This window comes from Nicotiana tabacum, chromosome 8 (assembly GCF_000715075.1).
Source record: "Nicotiana tabacum cultivar K326 chromosome 8, ASM71507v2, whole genome shotgun sequence".
In the NCBI taxonomy this organism is placed as follows: Eukaryota; Viridiplantae; Streptophyta; class Magnoliopsida; order Solanales; family Solanaceae; genus Nicotiana; species Nicotiana tabacum.
This window is the reverse complement of record NC_134087.1, coordinates 187,088,359-187,105,268: the sequence shown is the minus strand read 5'-3', so window position 1 is coordinate 187,105,268 and position 16,910 is coordinate 187,088,359. Positions and strand designations below refer to the sequence as shown.

Here is a 16,910-nt window from a genome sequence, read left to right as displayed (position 1 = left end):
ATTAGACAGAAGATACAGGAGGGACTGGTGAAAACTCAATATATTCCTTCAAAAGAGCAGCTGGCAGATGTTCTAACGAAGGGATTAGGAAGACCACAACATGAGTATCTAGTTGACAAGCTGGGAGTGCTCAATGTCTTTGCACCTACCAGCTTGAGGGGGAGTGATGAAATGGGGATTACATGAGCTGTAAGTATCAGTTAGTAGAAATAGAATAGGAGTAGAATATTTGTTATTATATTTTGTTAAATAGGATATATATTTGTACACATGTGAGTTAGTGAGTTAGTTAGAAGGTGATTTGTATATAGGCGGTTAGTTAGGCAATGTAACAGTAGTCTTTCTTTGTTAATCTCAGAAATATAGAGCAAAGCTCTTTCTTCCTCTCTTCTCTCATCTCTGTCTAACTGTCGTTCTCCATTTGATTCACGCAAATCTTCAAAACATTGCTCTATGCAACCATCCCCATGTTCTTTTATTAGTACAAGTTTTTTATACGATAGTATCTAGACTAACTTTTGCATATTCCATCAAACACTTTTTGTTTCCCATCAATATGTGTATCAGATGATTTAATTTGCTTACCACAATTTAAGCAGATAAAAAAAATTATTCAATGATTTTTGCCTCTGCTTGAATTTCTCTGCTATTCTCTCATTGTTTTTTCTAGTTTCTTTGGATGTTATGTTGTACCTTCAGGTATAGATGTCAAATAATTCTTTGAAAATCGACTGACCTACCAAAGCAAAACTTACCGAATCGATTGTTCTAGTTTTCTTAGTAAAATCACACATTTCGTTATAAATTTATGATCATACTGAATAATAGGGGCATGTTTTTATTTTTCTAAGACATAAAAAAAAAATAATGAACTAAAATGCATAAATTATATGTATAAAATATAGTATTACATATGTTATGCTTAAAAATAACAAAGCATTAAAAATTTTGACCTCGAACCGTGGGATGGATTCAGATGACAACGGCTATACACATCACTCAAACCTGCGCAATTTTCAGAAGCTTTGTGATATTTGCGTCAAAAGTCAAGTCTATACTTTTGTTACAAATGATAATTTATGTCTTTTACACTGCAAATTTTCATATAGCAACCATTAACTGCTCTAAAATAGAATAATATGTATTTTTGGTATGGAAGTGTACAACCTGCGTTGTTGTAATCGGTGTTTTAAAAGGCGTGAGCGTAAGTCGAGCTGTTTTATATATGCCTCAGCGAGGTGTAAGCCTCTGAGGCACGGGGCGTAAGCCCCATAAATAATTAATTTTTAATATTTCATAAAATAATATAATTACAGTACATATTTTTAAGTAGGTAAAATTGCATAAGAATTGAAGAAAACTATAAATAAGTAAAATATATATGTAGCTATGCTCTATCCCTATAAAAAATTAGTTAAATCAATCCATTATACGCTATTTACAAGCACAAGTTGCTTAAAAAAGTTCAGCATAATTACATAAACTCTCATTTGGGAACAAAATGAATAATTCAACATTAGGTGTCAAAAAATATTTTCACTTTATCTAGGTTCTTTTCTTGAGTTGGAAATAAAAAAAAATTCTACATGAAGGAACAAATGGGACGATTAACCTACAACTTGAACTTTTGAACTTTTTTCTATGGATGAGATTGAAGTTTTCTTTGTATTTGCAAAAGAAGAAGAAGAAGTGATTGTTCGTTACTTTTGGGTGATAGTAGCACAAGATAAAAAATTGAGAAATATCATAAATTAAGGCTTCTAGCAATAAAAAAAAGGTCTTGATTTTTAAATTTAATGTATCAGTTTCTTTTTAAAACTTTTGAGTAATTACAAGTTAACTTTTAAGAATTTTGGGTATTATATTAAGGTCTTATTCAACAAGTTTTATTTTGATTTGAAGAAGTCTCTCGGGCATACGCCTCACTACAAAGAAGTGCGCCTCTATGCTCCGGATTGTTGGGCGTACGCCTTTCGCCCCACCATCGCCTCCGGGTATTTTTAATGCGCCTCACTGCTTGTAACCACTGTAATGTAAATTAAAATCTACCTTGTCCACTACAAGTATATCATATACTTTATACGTTATATTAAAGTTTGTTATTGTCTTACACTCTTACACATAACAATTGACACATCTAATAGCAATACAACTCTTACATGACATTTTAAAAATAATTTACGAAAAAAATAAACTTATATTGATTCCAAAAAGAATCAAGATAATTAAGACACTCCCAAAAAGTCCAATTATTAGGTACTATAAGATTAAGAGGGTGTTTGGCTAAGCTTATAAGCTGGTCAAACTGGATTATAAATATTTTTTGGCTTATCTACGTGTTTGGTAAAATTAAAAGTGCGTATAAGCCAAAAGCCATAAGTTGGTCTCCCCCAACTTATCAAATTTCAGCTTATAAGCACTTTAGGTTTGACCAAAATATTTACTATTCTATCCCTAAAATACTTCTTTTTAAAACAAAACTATTAGTATACCCAGTTCTTTAACTGCTTATTATTAATTTCAGCACTTTTATACTGCTTTTTAAAAGTGATACTGTAAATTAGCTAAGCCAAACGGGCTCTAACTCGAAAATGTAATTGATCGAATCCAACCATTGGCACCTTCACGAGCAAAATCAGCATGTGAGAAAGAAGCAGCTCTCCATATACGACCTGCAAATTCCATCTCGTTTGGGTCCAATCCGTCTTCCTTTCATTTGCTCGCTCTTGAAATACACGGAAAAGTAGTAATCAGTGAGAAATTTACACTCTCTATTCTCCTGTAATATGGTGAAGAATCTCCAGCAAAGTATTACTGGTCTGAAATTATTATGGTTCTTCGATTTTCGTCATACGGTACCAATTCTGGAACCCTAGCCTCTTCCTCAGCAGCTCAAAAGGAGAAGGACGATCTGTACCAAAGGTTGTTACCATATGCGCCCTCTACTGTGTCCATGACTCCAATTATTAACCAATGGGTTCGCGAAGGGAAGACCGTGGAGTATGCAGTCCTCAAAAAAGCTATCAAACAGCTTAGGGCATATCGGCGTTTCAAGCATGCTCTCCAGGTTCCACCCTCCTCTATCTCAGGATTGCTGTTTATTTTGTATGTTTCTATTAATAAGAATGAATTGCGTTCTTTATTCAGTTTAATTTTGAAACGGGTCGAGAGCTAACTGTAGGGAGTATTGATGTCCCTGAGCCCTAAGGGACTTTCTTGGTCGTTCAATTTGGGCAAAGTGCACAATAGCCGTTTTAGGACCCTATTTAAAGAATAACTAAAATTTATAAAGTTTTTAAGTTTACTCGCCTCAGAATCAACTTCACATATGCGGGTCTGAGGATGGAATTGGACTCTGCCAAAGCTTAACCTCAGACCTAAAGTTTGAGCTTTCAAATTTAGACCTGGGATTTGAAGTTAGGCTTTGTCCGAGCCCAACTTTAGACCCGTATATCTGAATTTGAACTTTGTTTTTTCAAACGTCGGACCTTCTAGTATGAAATTAGGCTTTGGCAAAGCCCAACTTCAGAACCGGAGCTAAGAAGCAGCAACAGCAAGAGGTTCAGTCTGAAGTAGCCAAAGCTGGCTAAATTTTAATTAATTTTTAAAACTGGATATATGCTTTAAATACGGGTGCTACAAGAAGCTACTTGATGTTATTCCTACGTTTCAATTTTGAATTGTTTAGATTGGATAGTGAGAACATGAAATACTTGAATCAACTGATTTTTAATAACCCGCCCAAGCTTAAAAATGGGTGGGGTCATGATCCCTTCGTTGTCTTGATCTGTGACCGAATGGGATGGGTTTAACTCAAAATGATCCATCAAGCAAAAGAGGTCTAAATAGTGTAACTGAATGGGTAAAAAAATGCAACACGAACCACATAAAATGACTTCGAAAAGAGAAAGTAATATTTTAGCTTTCTTGGATACATATCATTTCTATATGAGAGGAGGAAGATTCCTAAGCGACTTCAACAATTTGGCACAAAGATCAATAGATTCACCAGGACAAAATATAAATTTCGTTATTAAAACTTCATCAACTTATAATTTCATGTTACATAAATGGAGCATATATTACTTAAATATACTCATGTCTGAACTCTGAACTAAGATTAACGGCTTGGGGGTCAAAACAATATACAGTTAAAGTCTTAGAATATTTAAATCTAATGCATCTTTAGCATGCCTGTAATACATTTTCGTACATATTGTAAAAGTATTACAATAATGGAGATTCTCCAGAATCTTGGCCACTGAAAAGCGAATAGAGAAATTTGGGAATTGGAAGTTCATAAAGAAAACGTGGGATTTGGAAGTTAGCTCTCTATAAATTACTCTACTCACAGAAGTTATTTCATTTGCAGGGGTTTCTATAAGTTTTTGAAGAGAAATAACGGAAGGGAGGTTAGATCACGTTGGATGGATTGGGTCATGACCAGTTATTTGACCCAAAAATACTTTGGTCGGGTTGGTTATGACCTGTTCTTTATTTTGAATCATTTTGAGTTTTAATCCAATCGGCACGTTTGCTACCGCTACTTGCATATTTTAGTCTCTCAGGGGTTTGGAGTAAAAGGGTCAAATCATGTCATTTTTATTTCAATCAGGACATGAGTCTTCTAACTTTTTTTTTTTGAATTGATAACTTTTGTATATATTAATAACATCAGTACATAGGTTGTACTGAAACCAGATTTACAAGTAAGTGGTAAGTAGATGTGCTGGTGTGCAACCTAGCAAGATCCTAGTATGTCTACGATTGTCAATGTATCTTCTGTGTAAATCTGTTTATACCAAAAACAAAAAAGAAGAATACAATTGAGTTTAATCTTCTGTACTGGGTTGCTTCTATCTTCAAAACATCTAGCATTCCTTTCCCTCCAAACTGTCCACCAGATACAAGCCGGGACAGTCCTCCATCTATCTCTGTTAGTTGCTTCAGCACCAGCTTCTTCCCAACTATAAAGAACTTCATTAATCCTGCATGGCATTGTCCATGAAATACCCCTAAGACTAACAAAGATTTTCCATAGTTGGTCTGTTATCTTGCAATGTAGAAATAAATGGCTAACAGTCTCAGCGTTTTCCCCACATAGGAAACATCTTAAACACAGAGAAATTCCTCTTTTTATGAGATTATCTTGGGTTAATACAAGCTCCTTTGCTAGTAGCCAAGAGAAACATGCTACCTTATATGAAATCTTTGTTTTCCATATATGCTTCCATGGCCAAGCACTATGTGAAGATCATTTTGATTCAAAATCTTATATGCATCCTTCACCTGATAGACCCCTCTGTTGTGCCTCTACCACCAAAGTGAATCCACCCCTTCCTGTAATCCTTTAAATGCTTCCAGCTCTTTGTAGAGGTTAGTTAATCTTGTTATCTCCCAATCATTCAGCTGTCTTCTAAGAGTGAGTTCCCATCCTTGATAACTCCACATATCAACTACTGTCCTATGCTGGTTTTGTGCTAAACCAAACATATCGGGGTATCTTTCCTTTAGACTTCCATGTCCCAACCAATTATCATTCCAGAATGATGTGTTCCTTCCGTTGTTCACTCTTATGGAAGAGTGAATCTTCATTATAGGCCAAAGTTTTCTGATGGATTTTCACACACTAACTCCATATAATGTGCTTACTTTGTTTGACACCCAGTTATTTTCCTCACCGTACTTAGCTTTGATCACTTTGCTCCATAAAGTTTGAGGTTATTGAGAATATTTCCATAGCCATTTCATTCTAAGAGCCTTGCTTTGATTCTTCAAATTTCTTATTCCTAAACCACCTTGTTTTTTGGCCATTGTGAGGGTCTTCCATTTAACTAAATGGAAGACCTTTTTCTCCTTATTCCCTTGCCAAAGGAAGGATCTTTGGAGTTTGTCCAGTCTCTGTATGATTCCGGCAGGAATTGGGAACAAAGACATCATGTAAGTAGGAAGTGAGTCTAATACTGAGTTGATTAAAACTAGCCTGCCCCCATTGATAGGTATTGCGATTTCCATCTTGACAGCTTCTTCTCACACTTTTCAATGACTGAATTCCAGATCTCTTTGGATTTGGATCTTGCACGTTGGTAGGGACCCTACTTCTCCTCCCATTATCTGTATCAGTTGCTCCATGTTATTAACTTCATTAATGGGATAAATATGGCTCTTTCTCCAGTTGATGTGTAGTCCCGAAATTCCCTCAAATAAGACCAAGATGATCCTTAGAAACCTAAGTTGCTCCTCTTCAGCGTCACAGAAGACTAGAGTATCATCAGCATATTGAAGATGTGATCTCTAGACTGTTTGCCCCATTCCTGTGAACCTCGAAACCTTTAACCTATCCATTGACTTTGGCCGTTTTAATCATGTTGTTCAGTCCTTCCATGGCTATAATGAATAGAAAGAGAGATAAAGGATCACCTTGTCTTAGACCTCTGTGTGCATGGAAGAAATCTTTAGGAGATCCATTTATGAGAATGAAGAATGTAACAGTAGATATGCAAAATTTCATCCAACTGATCCATTTCTGCCCAAAACCCATTTGTTCTAACAATTTCAGTAGAAAGCTCCAGTTGACATGATCATAAGCCTTCTCAATATCTAGTTTGCATAGGATTCCGGGTTCTTTCTTTTTGATTCTTGAATCCACAGCTTCATTAGCAATCAACACTGCATCTATTATTTGTCTTCCTTTGATGAAAGCCATTTGTTGAGCATCTACTAGTTTTCCTACCACCCTCTTAAGTCTTTCAGTCAAGACTTTTAAGAGCAGTTTGTAGAAACTCTCTATCAAATTGATTGGCCTGAAATCTCTCAATTCTTTCACACCTGTCTTCTTTGGAATCAAGGCTATGTATGTTGCATTGAAGCTTTTCTCAAACATCTCCTGGGAATGGAAGTTGTTGAAGGCCTCCATGATGTCGTGCTTCAAAATATCCCAGCACTTAATGAAAAAACCCATTGTGTATCCATCTGGACCTGGGGCCTTGTCAGTTGCACACATCTTCAGACAACTCAAGACTTCTTGTTCCTCAAATTTACTCTGTAAAGACTCTTTCTCTGATTCAGAGATTTTTGGACTGTTTTCGAAATTGACTGTCGGTCTCCACTCTTCAGGTTCTGTGTATAACCCCTTGTAGAATTCAATGATCACATTCTTTATTCTGTCTGGCTCCTCAACTGCTTCATCTTGAATCATTAGTTGATCAATATTGTTGTTTCTCTTGTGTGCATTGGCAGTACGATGGAAAAACTTTGTATTCCTATCCCCTTCTTTGAGCCACAGAGCTCTTGATTTCTGTCTCCATGCACTTTCTTCGTTCTTGAGATGATCTTCGAACTCCATAAGGGTAGCTACCTTCCTCACTGATTCCTCCTCTCTAAGAGCTCTTAATTATTGTGTTGCCTCAAAACCTGCCAATTGACTCAACAATTTTGATTTTTGCAATCCCAGATTTCCTTTACAACTTCTGCTCCATTCTTTTAGCTTGCCTTTGAGAGCTTTTAATTTGCAAGCTAAAATATAGTCTGGTCTTCCTGAAAATTCAAAAGATGTCCACCAGTTTCTAATTCTGTCATTAAAACCTTCCACGTTCAACCACCAATTTTCAAACTTAAAGTATGATTTAGCTTGTTCCCAGGCACCACAGCATAGAGCCACTGGTGAATGGTCAACAATCAGCCTTTGTTGGAGAGTTTGCTTGATATTTCTGAAGCTTTCATCCCATTCTTCTGAAATGAGAAATCTATCAATTCTAGACGCGGTTGTATGATTATCCCCTTTGAACCAAGTATAGGAGCCTCCTTCGAGTTGAAGATCTATCAACTCCGTGTATTCTATAAAATCCGAGAATTCCACCATCTCTATGGACCTCCTCGAGCATTCCCGTTTTTCAGAAGGGTACCTTGTGACGTTAAAATCACCACAGACTACCCAAGGGCCTTCCATCAATCCCCTCACTACACCAATTTCTCTCCATACTGTTCTTCTTTCTATTCTGCAATTTGGAGCATACACTCCTGTTATATGACATTGAAAATTTTGTAAAAGAGCCTCGAACTTGCATGTCAAAGTGTATGCACCAGTCTGTAACACTTCCCTTTTCCATACTCTGCAATCCCATAGTAACAAAATCCCCCCTCTCGTGCCGCTAGCTTCTAAACATGCGTACCTCACCCATCTCCCACCCCAAATTTGATTGACTATTTCATTGATATCCCCCTCCACTTTTGTCTCTTGCATAGAGATAATGTCTGCTTCCAATTCAGCACTTGACTTTTTATGATCACCCTTTTCTTCTTGTCATTTAATCCCCTAACATTCCATGAAATTAAATTGATCTTCATATTGCAATAATAGATAGATCTCTTCCCCTACTCCTTTTCCCATCACTCTTGAATTTGACATCAAACGAGGTTAATCCTTTTATCCAGTTAGCCTTTGAACCTTTGTTTCTTCACCTCCATCTCTGTCTCCACTCTTCTAACTTGTCTGCAACTGTCAATTTGCATTAGTAACTCCAATGCTTCTTCTTCGTGGCCTTGAAAATCTACTCCAAACATTTTCCCCAATTTGATCATATTTTGATGGACCCACAGTGTTGCATCCATCTCTTTATCCATTACTTGATTGTGTTGTTGTACTGATATAGGAGTAACCTCCTCGATTTCCCAATCTTGGATACAGTTGAAGTGCTTTAGCTGTTGTTGGTGGTCCAATGCATTTTCAACTTGATCTTCCCGCATCTTTTTGTTTATGGTATGCTCCCCTGCCTTCTGTCCCAGTATTCCTATCTCTGCTTCACCTTCTGGCTGATCACAACTCATATGTGTTGCATGTGGTATTATTTCAAGGTTTGCAATGGGAATTGGATCCCCTGGATTGGATTCTTTGACTTTCTAAGTAATAGGTGCACCCCAATTCCTCAAAATAAGGCGTCGGCCTAATTTCTTCAGTGGCCTCACACGCGACATCATTAAAAATGACTTGTGCAGCCAAATCAGACTCATATGATTTCAGCTCATTATTCGCCGTATTAATGCTCAGATTTGTCGAACTTGGACCTTGCGTATGTTGCACCCGTGCCTTTCCCTTATTACTATTTTGCAATATGGTGCATCCCACTTGGTCGCCCATGTTTCTCTCTGCTCCAAAGCTATGTGTGTTTTCCAACGACTTCAGCTCAAATCTTGCCTGTTTTTCAGCCCAAATTGGGATGAAAAATTTGATCCCTTCTCTTTCAATCCCAATCTCATTAGGAATCTTTCTGCCATCACCAACAATTTGAATTCTAGCCCACTTAAGGTGATTTTTGAGATCAGTTTCTTCTTCGGTAGCTATCCATCTCCCACAAAGATCTCCTAGTTCTTTGAAGATCTTTTGTGACCATAGATGTAAAGGAATCCCCATGGCTCTAATCCAGCATGTTTCCACAATTTGAGAGTTTGGAATGCATCCAGCAGTGTAGTTCCACCATTCCAGATGAAGCTTGAACTTTTTCCATCTCCAATGTCCTTGCAGAATCTGCTCAGCCATGTATCTGTTCGGAAACTCAAATAGAAACACGTTGCCAGTCATGTCATACATGTTGACTCCACATGCTTTGTTCCATTCCATGAAGCAGTAGCCCATCGCCTTATGTCTGCTAAAGTGGGTCTCTCAGTGATTTCTTTCCCAAAATACCCAATAATGCATCTTTTTAGTAAACCTGTGTCCTCCGCTCCTGAAGGTTCCAAAGCAGAGATATCTCTATTGTTTGTACTGACATTTGCCTCTCGAAGGGTATTGGATTGCCATTTACTCTCCTTAACTGCTTTGACATAAGGATAGTTGTCCATAGTGTTTCTGGGTGGTACTGTGGTATTCAGCTTGGGGACATGACTGATGAATCTTTCTATCTTAGCTGCTATGTCTTTCCAGCCTGCATTCAAAGCTAACTCTGGGATTATAATAACTGACCTCCCTTCTCCCTTTAGTGACAGAATATTCATATATCTTCCATGAGCGTTAAATTTCCTAGTGCACCTAGTGCAGAAATGTTCTGTCATTTGTTCCTTATACTTCCATCTCTTCACTAAATTCTTTTGATCTGTCGAGGTTTCTTTAAGTACAAAGCAAATCCATTCCATTGTCTTTCTACCCATGGATAAGCGTCTCATCATGTTGCGGCTTCTCTCCACCCATTCAAACCATATATCTTTGTTGGAGTTCCATCTGGTGATGTCGAAAGATTTGAATCCGGCGTTGAAGTATATCTTGCTATCTTCCATATTGTACTAACCAACTGCTCAGGTTATGAAAATTATAGAGGGTGTTTGGTAGTAATCACAGTGGGTGAATACTGATTCCGAAGAAGGAGATGTTTGGCTCCGTTGAGAAGCTCGCCGTAATGGTATTCTGCAGACTTGAGAAGAAGAAGAGAGAATTTTGTTTTGCAGCTGAATGAAAAATGATTACAAAATGGCCAGAAAAAAGTTCCCGTCGCCGGAGAAAAGTAAAAGTGGTCGGAATCTAGAACTGCCAGGATGGGTTGGGTCGGAATAGGGTGCTGAAGAGGCTGTCCTGAAGAAAAAAGTTGAAAAGTTGCCCGGAGTAGGCTCACGCACCGGCGCGTGGTGGAGTGCTCGCCGGCGCTTGGCCGCGCGTGGCGGCGCGTAGGAGATCTGATGGCGGAGCTGTCTGCAGGGGTCGGCTCGCGTCACTAGTGGCTCTCCGATGGTGTTTGTATGAACTCAAAATTCCAGGTTCTCAGGCTCCTCGGGGAGTGTGCATGAGAGCAGATTTTTCACTACTGTAGAAACTGAATTTTTCTACTTCGCACTACTTTTTAGCAACACTTGCATTTCATACAATTGATCGAACATTTTCTACGGCAATTAGGAAAGGGATAGGCGAGTCTTCTAACTTTTTAAAAATAAAATGTATTTAAAAACTACATAAAGGGTTTGTGAGTCACTGTTTTTTATTATTACATATTTTTGGAAGGCACTGGGTTATACCAAAGACAATAAAAGGAGCTTCTATGCAGGAAAGGATCAGACTGATTTCATTTAGTGAAAGGAATCCCTAAACTTGTCATACAGGTTTTTAGAGCTTTTTTTCTTTTCAAAGCTCTAATAATTTGTGTCGAAGGAGAAAATGATTGGTATTTGGTTGCTTGGGTTGTTTTAATTCTTTTTCCCATGGAGGTTCCTTAGCTGATCTTGGTGTAGAGACAGACACCAACCAACCTCCTGCTGCCACCTGTCTCCTGGAGTGACGATATCTTTGAGACGAACCATACTTTTGTCTTAACTAAACAGCTAAACCAACATAATAAAACAAGAGCTGCACAAGTTTACTCTATGAGACGACTCTTAGGATAATATATATATATATATATTAAAGCAAGAAAGTTACCATATATAATTGACATTATGGTTAAGCCAAGTGGCAAGCTAATAAATGTCAATAGTATATGGTAATTTTATTCTATATACGGAATTTGAATTAAAAGATAATTTTAAATTTATAGATAAAGTTCTAAAATTCGAATTTAAATTAAAAATAAAATTTATCTTTTTTTTTATCATGTTATCATACTTAATTCAGTTAATGATCATATGTAATCATGTTAGGAACTTTTGTTATTTTTTATAATTATTTAAATACTACTTCGCCTCTAGCAAAAAAAAAAAAACTACTCCATATAACTATAAAACTCTTTCACATTTAAAATCCTATAAGTATAGTTCTTTGAAACACCGTAGCTAGATTTGAATAAAACGAAATTCTTTTAAAATAAATGTAATATATAGGGTACACGTCTATGTTTATCTAAATAACAAAAAAGAGTTTACAAAATCAAATAAAAGTTTACTTGCATATATAATAAAGTAAACATACATGCTGGAGAAAGAAACATCACAAAATCAGTCAATATTAAAAAAAATTGTTTCTTTTTTCTTCTTGAAGAATATTTGTTTGAAGAGTCAATTTGCATCAATGAACATCAAGCAAATAACAAAACTTTGGCTATACAATTGCTATCATTAATTTCAATTTAGCATATTCAAGGAATTGAAGGGTATAAGCTGAAATCCCTTCATTTAGCTGTAGTCAAGCCAGTATTGCAAGGGTATAATATTTTTTTCGTTGAAGAATATTAGTTTTGAATCATTAGATTGTGTGAAAGGGTTTTGTTTTTGTCAAACTCAACAAGTGATAAATTGGTTTTTAATTGATAGTTTCTATAGCGACTTTTAAGTATAACAAAGAGTATATATAAAGCAAAAATTCGTATGACGTGAAATATTTTTTTTTAAATGTAAACAAATTATTTCGAAAAAACTCTTTACTTTTTTTAATTCAAAGATAATAAAAAGATAAGATATTTTTGAACATTAGTAGAGAGTTTTAAAATTATTATAATAGAAGTTATATCATGGATAAACTCAAAAAATCGAAATCTTATGGAATATTTACATAATATCCGGCCATATTTATTGTTTACTTTTTATAGTTAATATAAATAGATGATACACCGACAACACACGATTATACACATATTATATATGGATTATATATAAATTATACTTCATTCAATTTTTTAATTTAAGTGGTCGGGTGAGCACCTATTTAGGCTGATTAGATAAAGCCAAAAGAAAAATATGAAATAATTTCAACCAAAGACTAAAAATATAATTAAAGTTCATATGTAGACAATTTTTATTAAAAACTCATCCTTTTATAGTGAAAATAAATTAGTTTTTTGTAACAAAAGAAATAATGACATAAAAAATAAGATAAAAGAAAATAAATATTGAAAAAAATGTTAGAAAGATCTAAAAACAAGAAATAAAAGATGACAACAAATTTCTTATTATGTTTCATCTTTGTTGAGTATAAAAAATTTGAAAGTTAATCTCATCGATTTCAAATATATTTTTTTCAACTCAAATACATAGATTATAAGATAGGGATATCTTCGAATACCTTTTTTAATTTACATTATGTGTCGTTTTTAAAAAATCACTATTAATAACAAACTGATATGATATTCGAATTTGAACTGGATGCAATTTGAGTAGCTTGCATTGAGGTTAAGCCAAGTATGGTGTCGAAAAATAAATTACTCGACAATTTTAAGACAATATATGCAATGTTTTATAATAAACATTTAATGATTCAAAGAACAAAATTTTTGTATATATAGGATATTAAAAATTCAAATTCTGGGGCTAGAGATATCGATAAACTTAAAGTGGAGTCATACTGAATAAATGCGGCCAAATAATCATTTAAATTTTTAGATAGCCGATTAAATTGAATTTTAAATTAAGGATAATATCTTCACTTGCATCATTATAAAGATAATCATTATTATAATATATATAAAGTTTTAGAAATCGAAATTTCAAAATAAAAATATTTTTTGAAAGATAAAATCATATCAAATAAGAGTTCAAGTCATAATATAAGAGTCACGTCTTAATCAAAGAATCGTTTATATTGTGTCAACCTTTGTGCTTTGTCATAAATATGAGTTATTATTTCACTTTGTGGCTATTTTTAAGTTCCAATGATACCTATGAGAATAGTGCAAAAATAAAATTATCACTACGAGAATTGAGAAAATATTAGTCTTTTTTCATGTAGTGTTTCTTAATTAATATGCGACGATTATCTATAACTATTTAGAAGGTTTAAATGTTAAGGTTATTTACATATAATTCAAATAACTCAGATATTTAATATGGTTAATGTCAGATATCAAAATGGAGTAAATTCACTAGCTAAAGAATTTTTTATATTTTTAGATAGCCAACTAAAATGAGTTTTGAATTAAGAATAATATTTTCAATTACATTATTATAAAAATAATTATTATTTAAAAATAATGTTTTAGAAACTGAAATTTTAAGAAAGAAATATTTTTTAAGAGATATCAACGCACCAAATAAGAGTTCAAGTACCAGTAAAAGAGTTAAGTCTTATCCAAAGAGTCATACATTGTCTCAACATTTAATTGTTTTGCCATAAATATCAGTTATTATTTTGCTTCCTGACTATTTTTAGGATCCAATGACACCGACAAGAATGGTATCAAAAAAGAAAAATAGAAGAAATGGTTAATTTTTTTTCATGTAGTTAATATCCAATGATTATCTATATTTACTGAGAAAGTGTAAATGTTAAAATTATATACATACAATCCAAAACTTAAATATTTGACATGATTAGTGTCCGCGCATCTGCGCGGGTACTAATACTAGTATTTAATTTATTGGCTTAGCTTTTTACACTGATATGATTCTTTTGATTATTTAACACTAGAAAAAGGGTAAAATTTTCTGACATAACAGTTTTATCTTATTAGGCATAAATTTATCCCAGCAGTCAGCTGAAAAGATGAAAAAGATCTCCAATATTTAAGATCTGCTTGTGAAGTGAACTAAAAGTAGTCCAAACACTGAGGGGTCATTTGGTTGGGAAATAAGTTATCCCAGGATTAATTATTTCGGGATTAGTTATTCGGGGATTGTTACCCCACCCTCCCATAGGGATAAAAATAACACTACAATCCTGGGATAACTAATTCCGGGATTAGTTATACTGTAATTTTAGTCCGGGGATAAACTCATCCCAAATTTAATCCCTAGATTAATTATCCCTTATTACTCGTACCAAACGAGGAATGAGTGTTTACTTCATGATCATTGACTCAATAATGCCTTGGCAATGAAATTCATTGACACTAATGCAAAGATATTCTTAAAAATCTGAAGCAAACTATGCAACATAAAATAATACTTTAAGAAGGAAAATAAAATTCAAGCATGCAACTGAGGATTGAACAACTAGAGTTGATTCAGCCACGGCTGCACTCACTTCAAAAATTAAGTGCCATGTTGGTCTAAGTTCCAGCAAAACTTTTTGTTCCCCCCCTTGTTTCTATGTTGAGTCAGAGATTCATTTTCTGCTTCTTATTTCTGTGTCAGATTTATGAATGGATTGACAACTCGAAGCATCTTTGTATAACACCTGGAGATGTGGCAGTCCGACTGGATTTGATATCAAAAGCTCATGGTCTGGAAGCAGCAGAGGAGTATTTCGCTAGCATTCCAGATAATCTGAGATCTTCTTATGTATATGGCGCTCTTTTGAACTGCTATGCTGATGCAAAATCATTGATGAAAGCAGAAGGTACAATGCAAAAGATGAGGGATCTGGGGAATACTGACTTAGTGACTTACAATGTTATGATGAACCTATATGCTAAAATGGGAGACCTTGAGAAACTACAGTCGTTAGTGCAAGAGATGGAAGATAAGGGAATTGCTGGTAATGTAATCTCCTATACTATCCGCTTAAATGCATATGTATCTGTTCCTGATGTAAAGGAGATGGAGAAACTTTTGATGAAGATGGAAGAGGATTCTTTGCTGATTGATTGGAATGCTTATGCAGTCACTGCCAATGGATACATGAAAGCTGGAGATGTAGAAAAGGCTTCAAAGGTATTAAGAAAATGTGAGCTCCTAGGTAAGGGGAAAAATGCAAGGGTTGCTAATGAAAGCATGCTATGCCTCTACGCTAGTATGGGCAAGAAGAATGATGTCTATCGTATATGGAAGAAATTAAAGAATAGAGGTAAGGTCTACAGTTCAAGTTATCTTTCCATGATAAGTGGACTGGAAAAGTTAGATGATATTGATGGTGCAGAGAAGATATTTGCCGAGTGGGAAGCGAAAGAGGTATATTTTGATGCTAGAATTCCAAATTTGCTCATAGCCGTTTACTGCAGAAAGGGTCATTTAGAAAAGGCTGAATCTATTATAGAAAGACTCTTGGAGAGTGGGAAGAGGCCAAACTATAGGACATGGGATCGTCTGGCACTCGGATATTATTCACACAATCAGATGGAGAAGGCAGTTGAAACATTGAAGAAGGCGATCTTGGCAAGTATGCCCCTGCGGACACCAAATATTCACAGTTGGGCTCCGTGCATTGATTACTTCCAGTCGAATGGAGATACTGTAAGAGCAGAAGAGATTAAAAGATTGCTCAAGGAGCGAGGCATGTTCTCAGCAGGGTATGAAAAGGTTGGAGAACTACAATAGAAATGGAAAATGTGGGTCTGAAGAACTTGACTAAATGGAAGAAGAACTTGGAGAGACTGGATAATGGTTGTTGTAGGAATATCTCTAGAGTACTGGATGGAGGATTAATTGTGTTTTGATGTTAGACTAGAATATTAGAACTGTTAAGTTCTTAAATATCATATTGTTCACATTTGACAAATACCATATGTATATAGGTGGATGTATATAAAACAGGTGCGTCTTGTATTCATCAAAATTACCTTTCAATCAATATAATCTTACAAATTATTTCCCTCAATCTGATTGTTCTAAATTAAGATTTTGTTCCCTGGAAAACACTGGGTGAAGTGTTTATGAGGTAGATAATATGACAGTTAATCGTTTTATTATTTGTTCTTGCATTTTTCTTTTAATTTTTGTGTTCTCCAACACAGGTTGAGGAAAGAGGATTATATAAAACTGGGAAAATACATTTCTGATGTTGTTTTCGGTAGCTATCCAAGGGGGTGGTTTATGTTTGGTTTGATCTATTTTCAGCATAGTAAGGTCCTCTCAAGATTATTTTCTTCATACTGAAATTAATAGCAGCTCCTGTGTTTTACTAACAGGACATATCTGATTCAATTCTTCGTCCGTCCTCTCTTTTGCAGCGTAGGAATACATATTGATTAGCTGAAGACTTATGTAAGTGCTTTTTATTAAGCACACCTGAAGCAGCTCCCATTAGCTTTGGTCTACCAATCAAACTACTATGGCCCAGAACATTTCCAGGCAAAACTTTAGGTTAGAAACAGAAGCCTAGTTTCCTTAAAAAAATATGTAAAATT

The 16,910-nt window shown here is 35.1% G+C and overlaps 1 protein-coding gene across 2 annotated transcripts; it reads left to right on the top strand.

Moving 5' to 3' along the window:
• Nucleotides 1-2,562: 2,562 nt before the first annotated feature.
• Nucleotides 2,563-16,381, top strand: LOC107800370 (pentatricopeptide repeat-containing protein At2g20710, mitochondrial-like). Of its 2 annotated transcripts, XM_016623531.2 has the most exons (3): nt 2,563-3,067; nt 4,373-4,475; nt 14,980-16,381. In XM_016623531.2, the coding sequence occupies exons 1-3, from the start codon at nt 3,003-3,005 to the stop codon at nt 16,099-16,101; spliced, it is 1,290 nt and encodes a 429-aa protein (XP_016479017.1). In that variant the 5' UTR covers nt 2,563-3,002; the 3' UTR covers nt 16,102-16,381. The 2 variants fall into 2 exon arrangements, with proteins under 2 accessions (XP_016479017.1, XP_016479016.1); XM_016623530.2 differs by lacking the exon at nt 4,373-4,475 and having other exon boundaries at nt 2,572-3,067.
• Nucleotides 16,382-16,910: the final 529 nt, after the last annotated feature.

Bases quoted from the DNA above. Each gene is read 5' to 3' on its own strand.
- LOC107800370 (XM_016623530.2), top strand. From the start codon at position 2,831: ATGGTTCTTCGATTTTCGTCATACGGTACCAATTCTGGAACCCTAGCC. The intron at 3,068-14,979 runs GTTCCACCCTCC...TTTCTGTGTCAG, and splicing joins GTTTCAAGCATGCTCTCCAG to ATTTATGAATGGATTGACAA.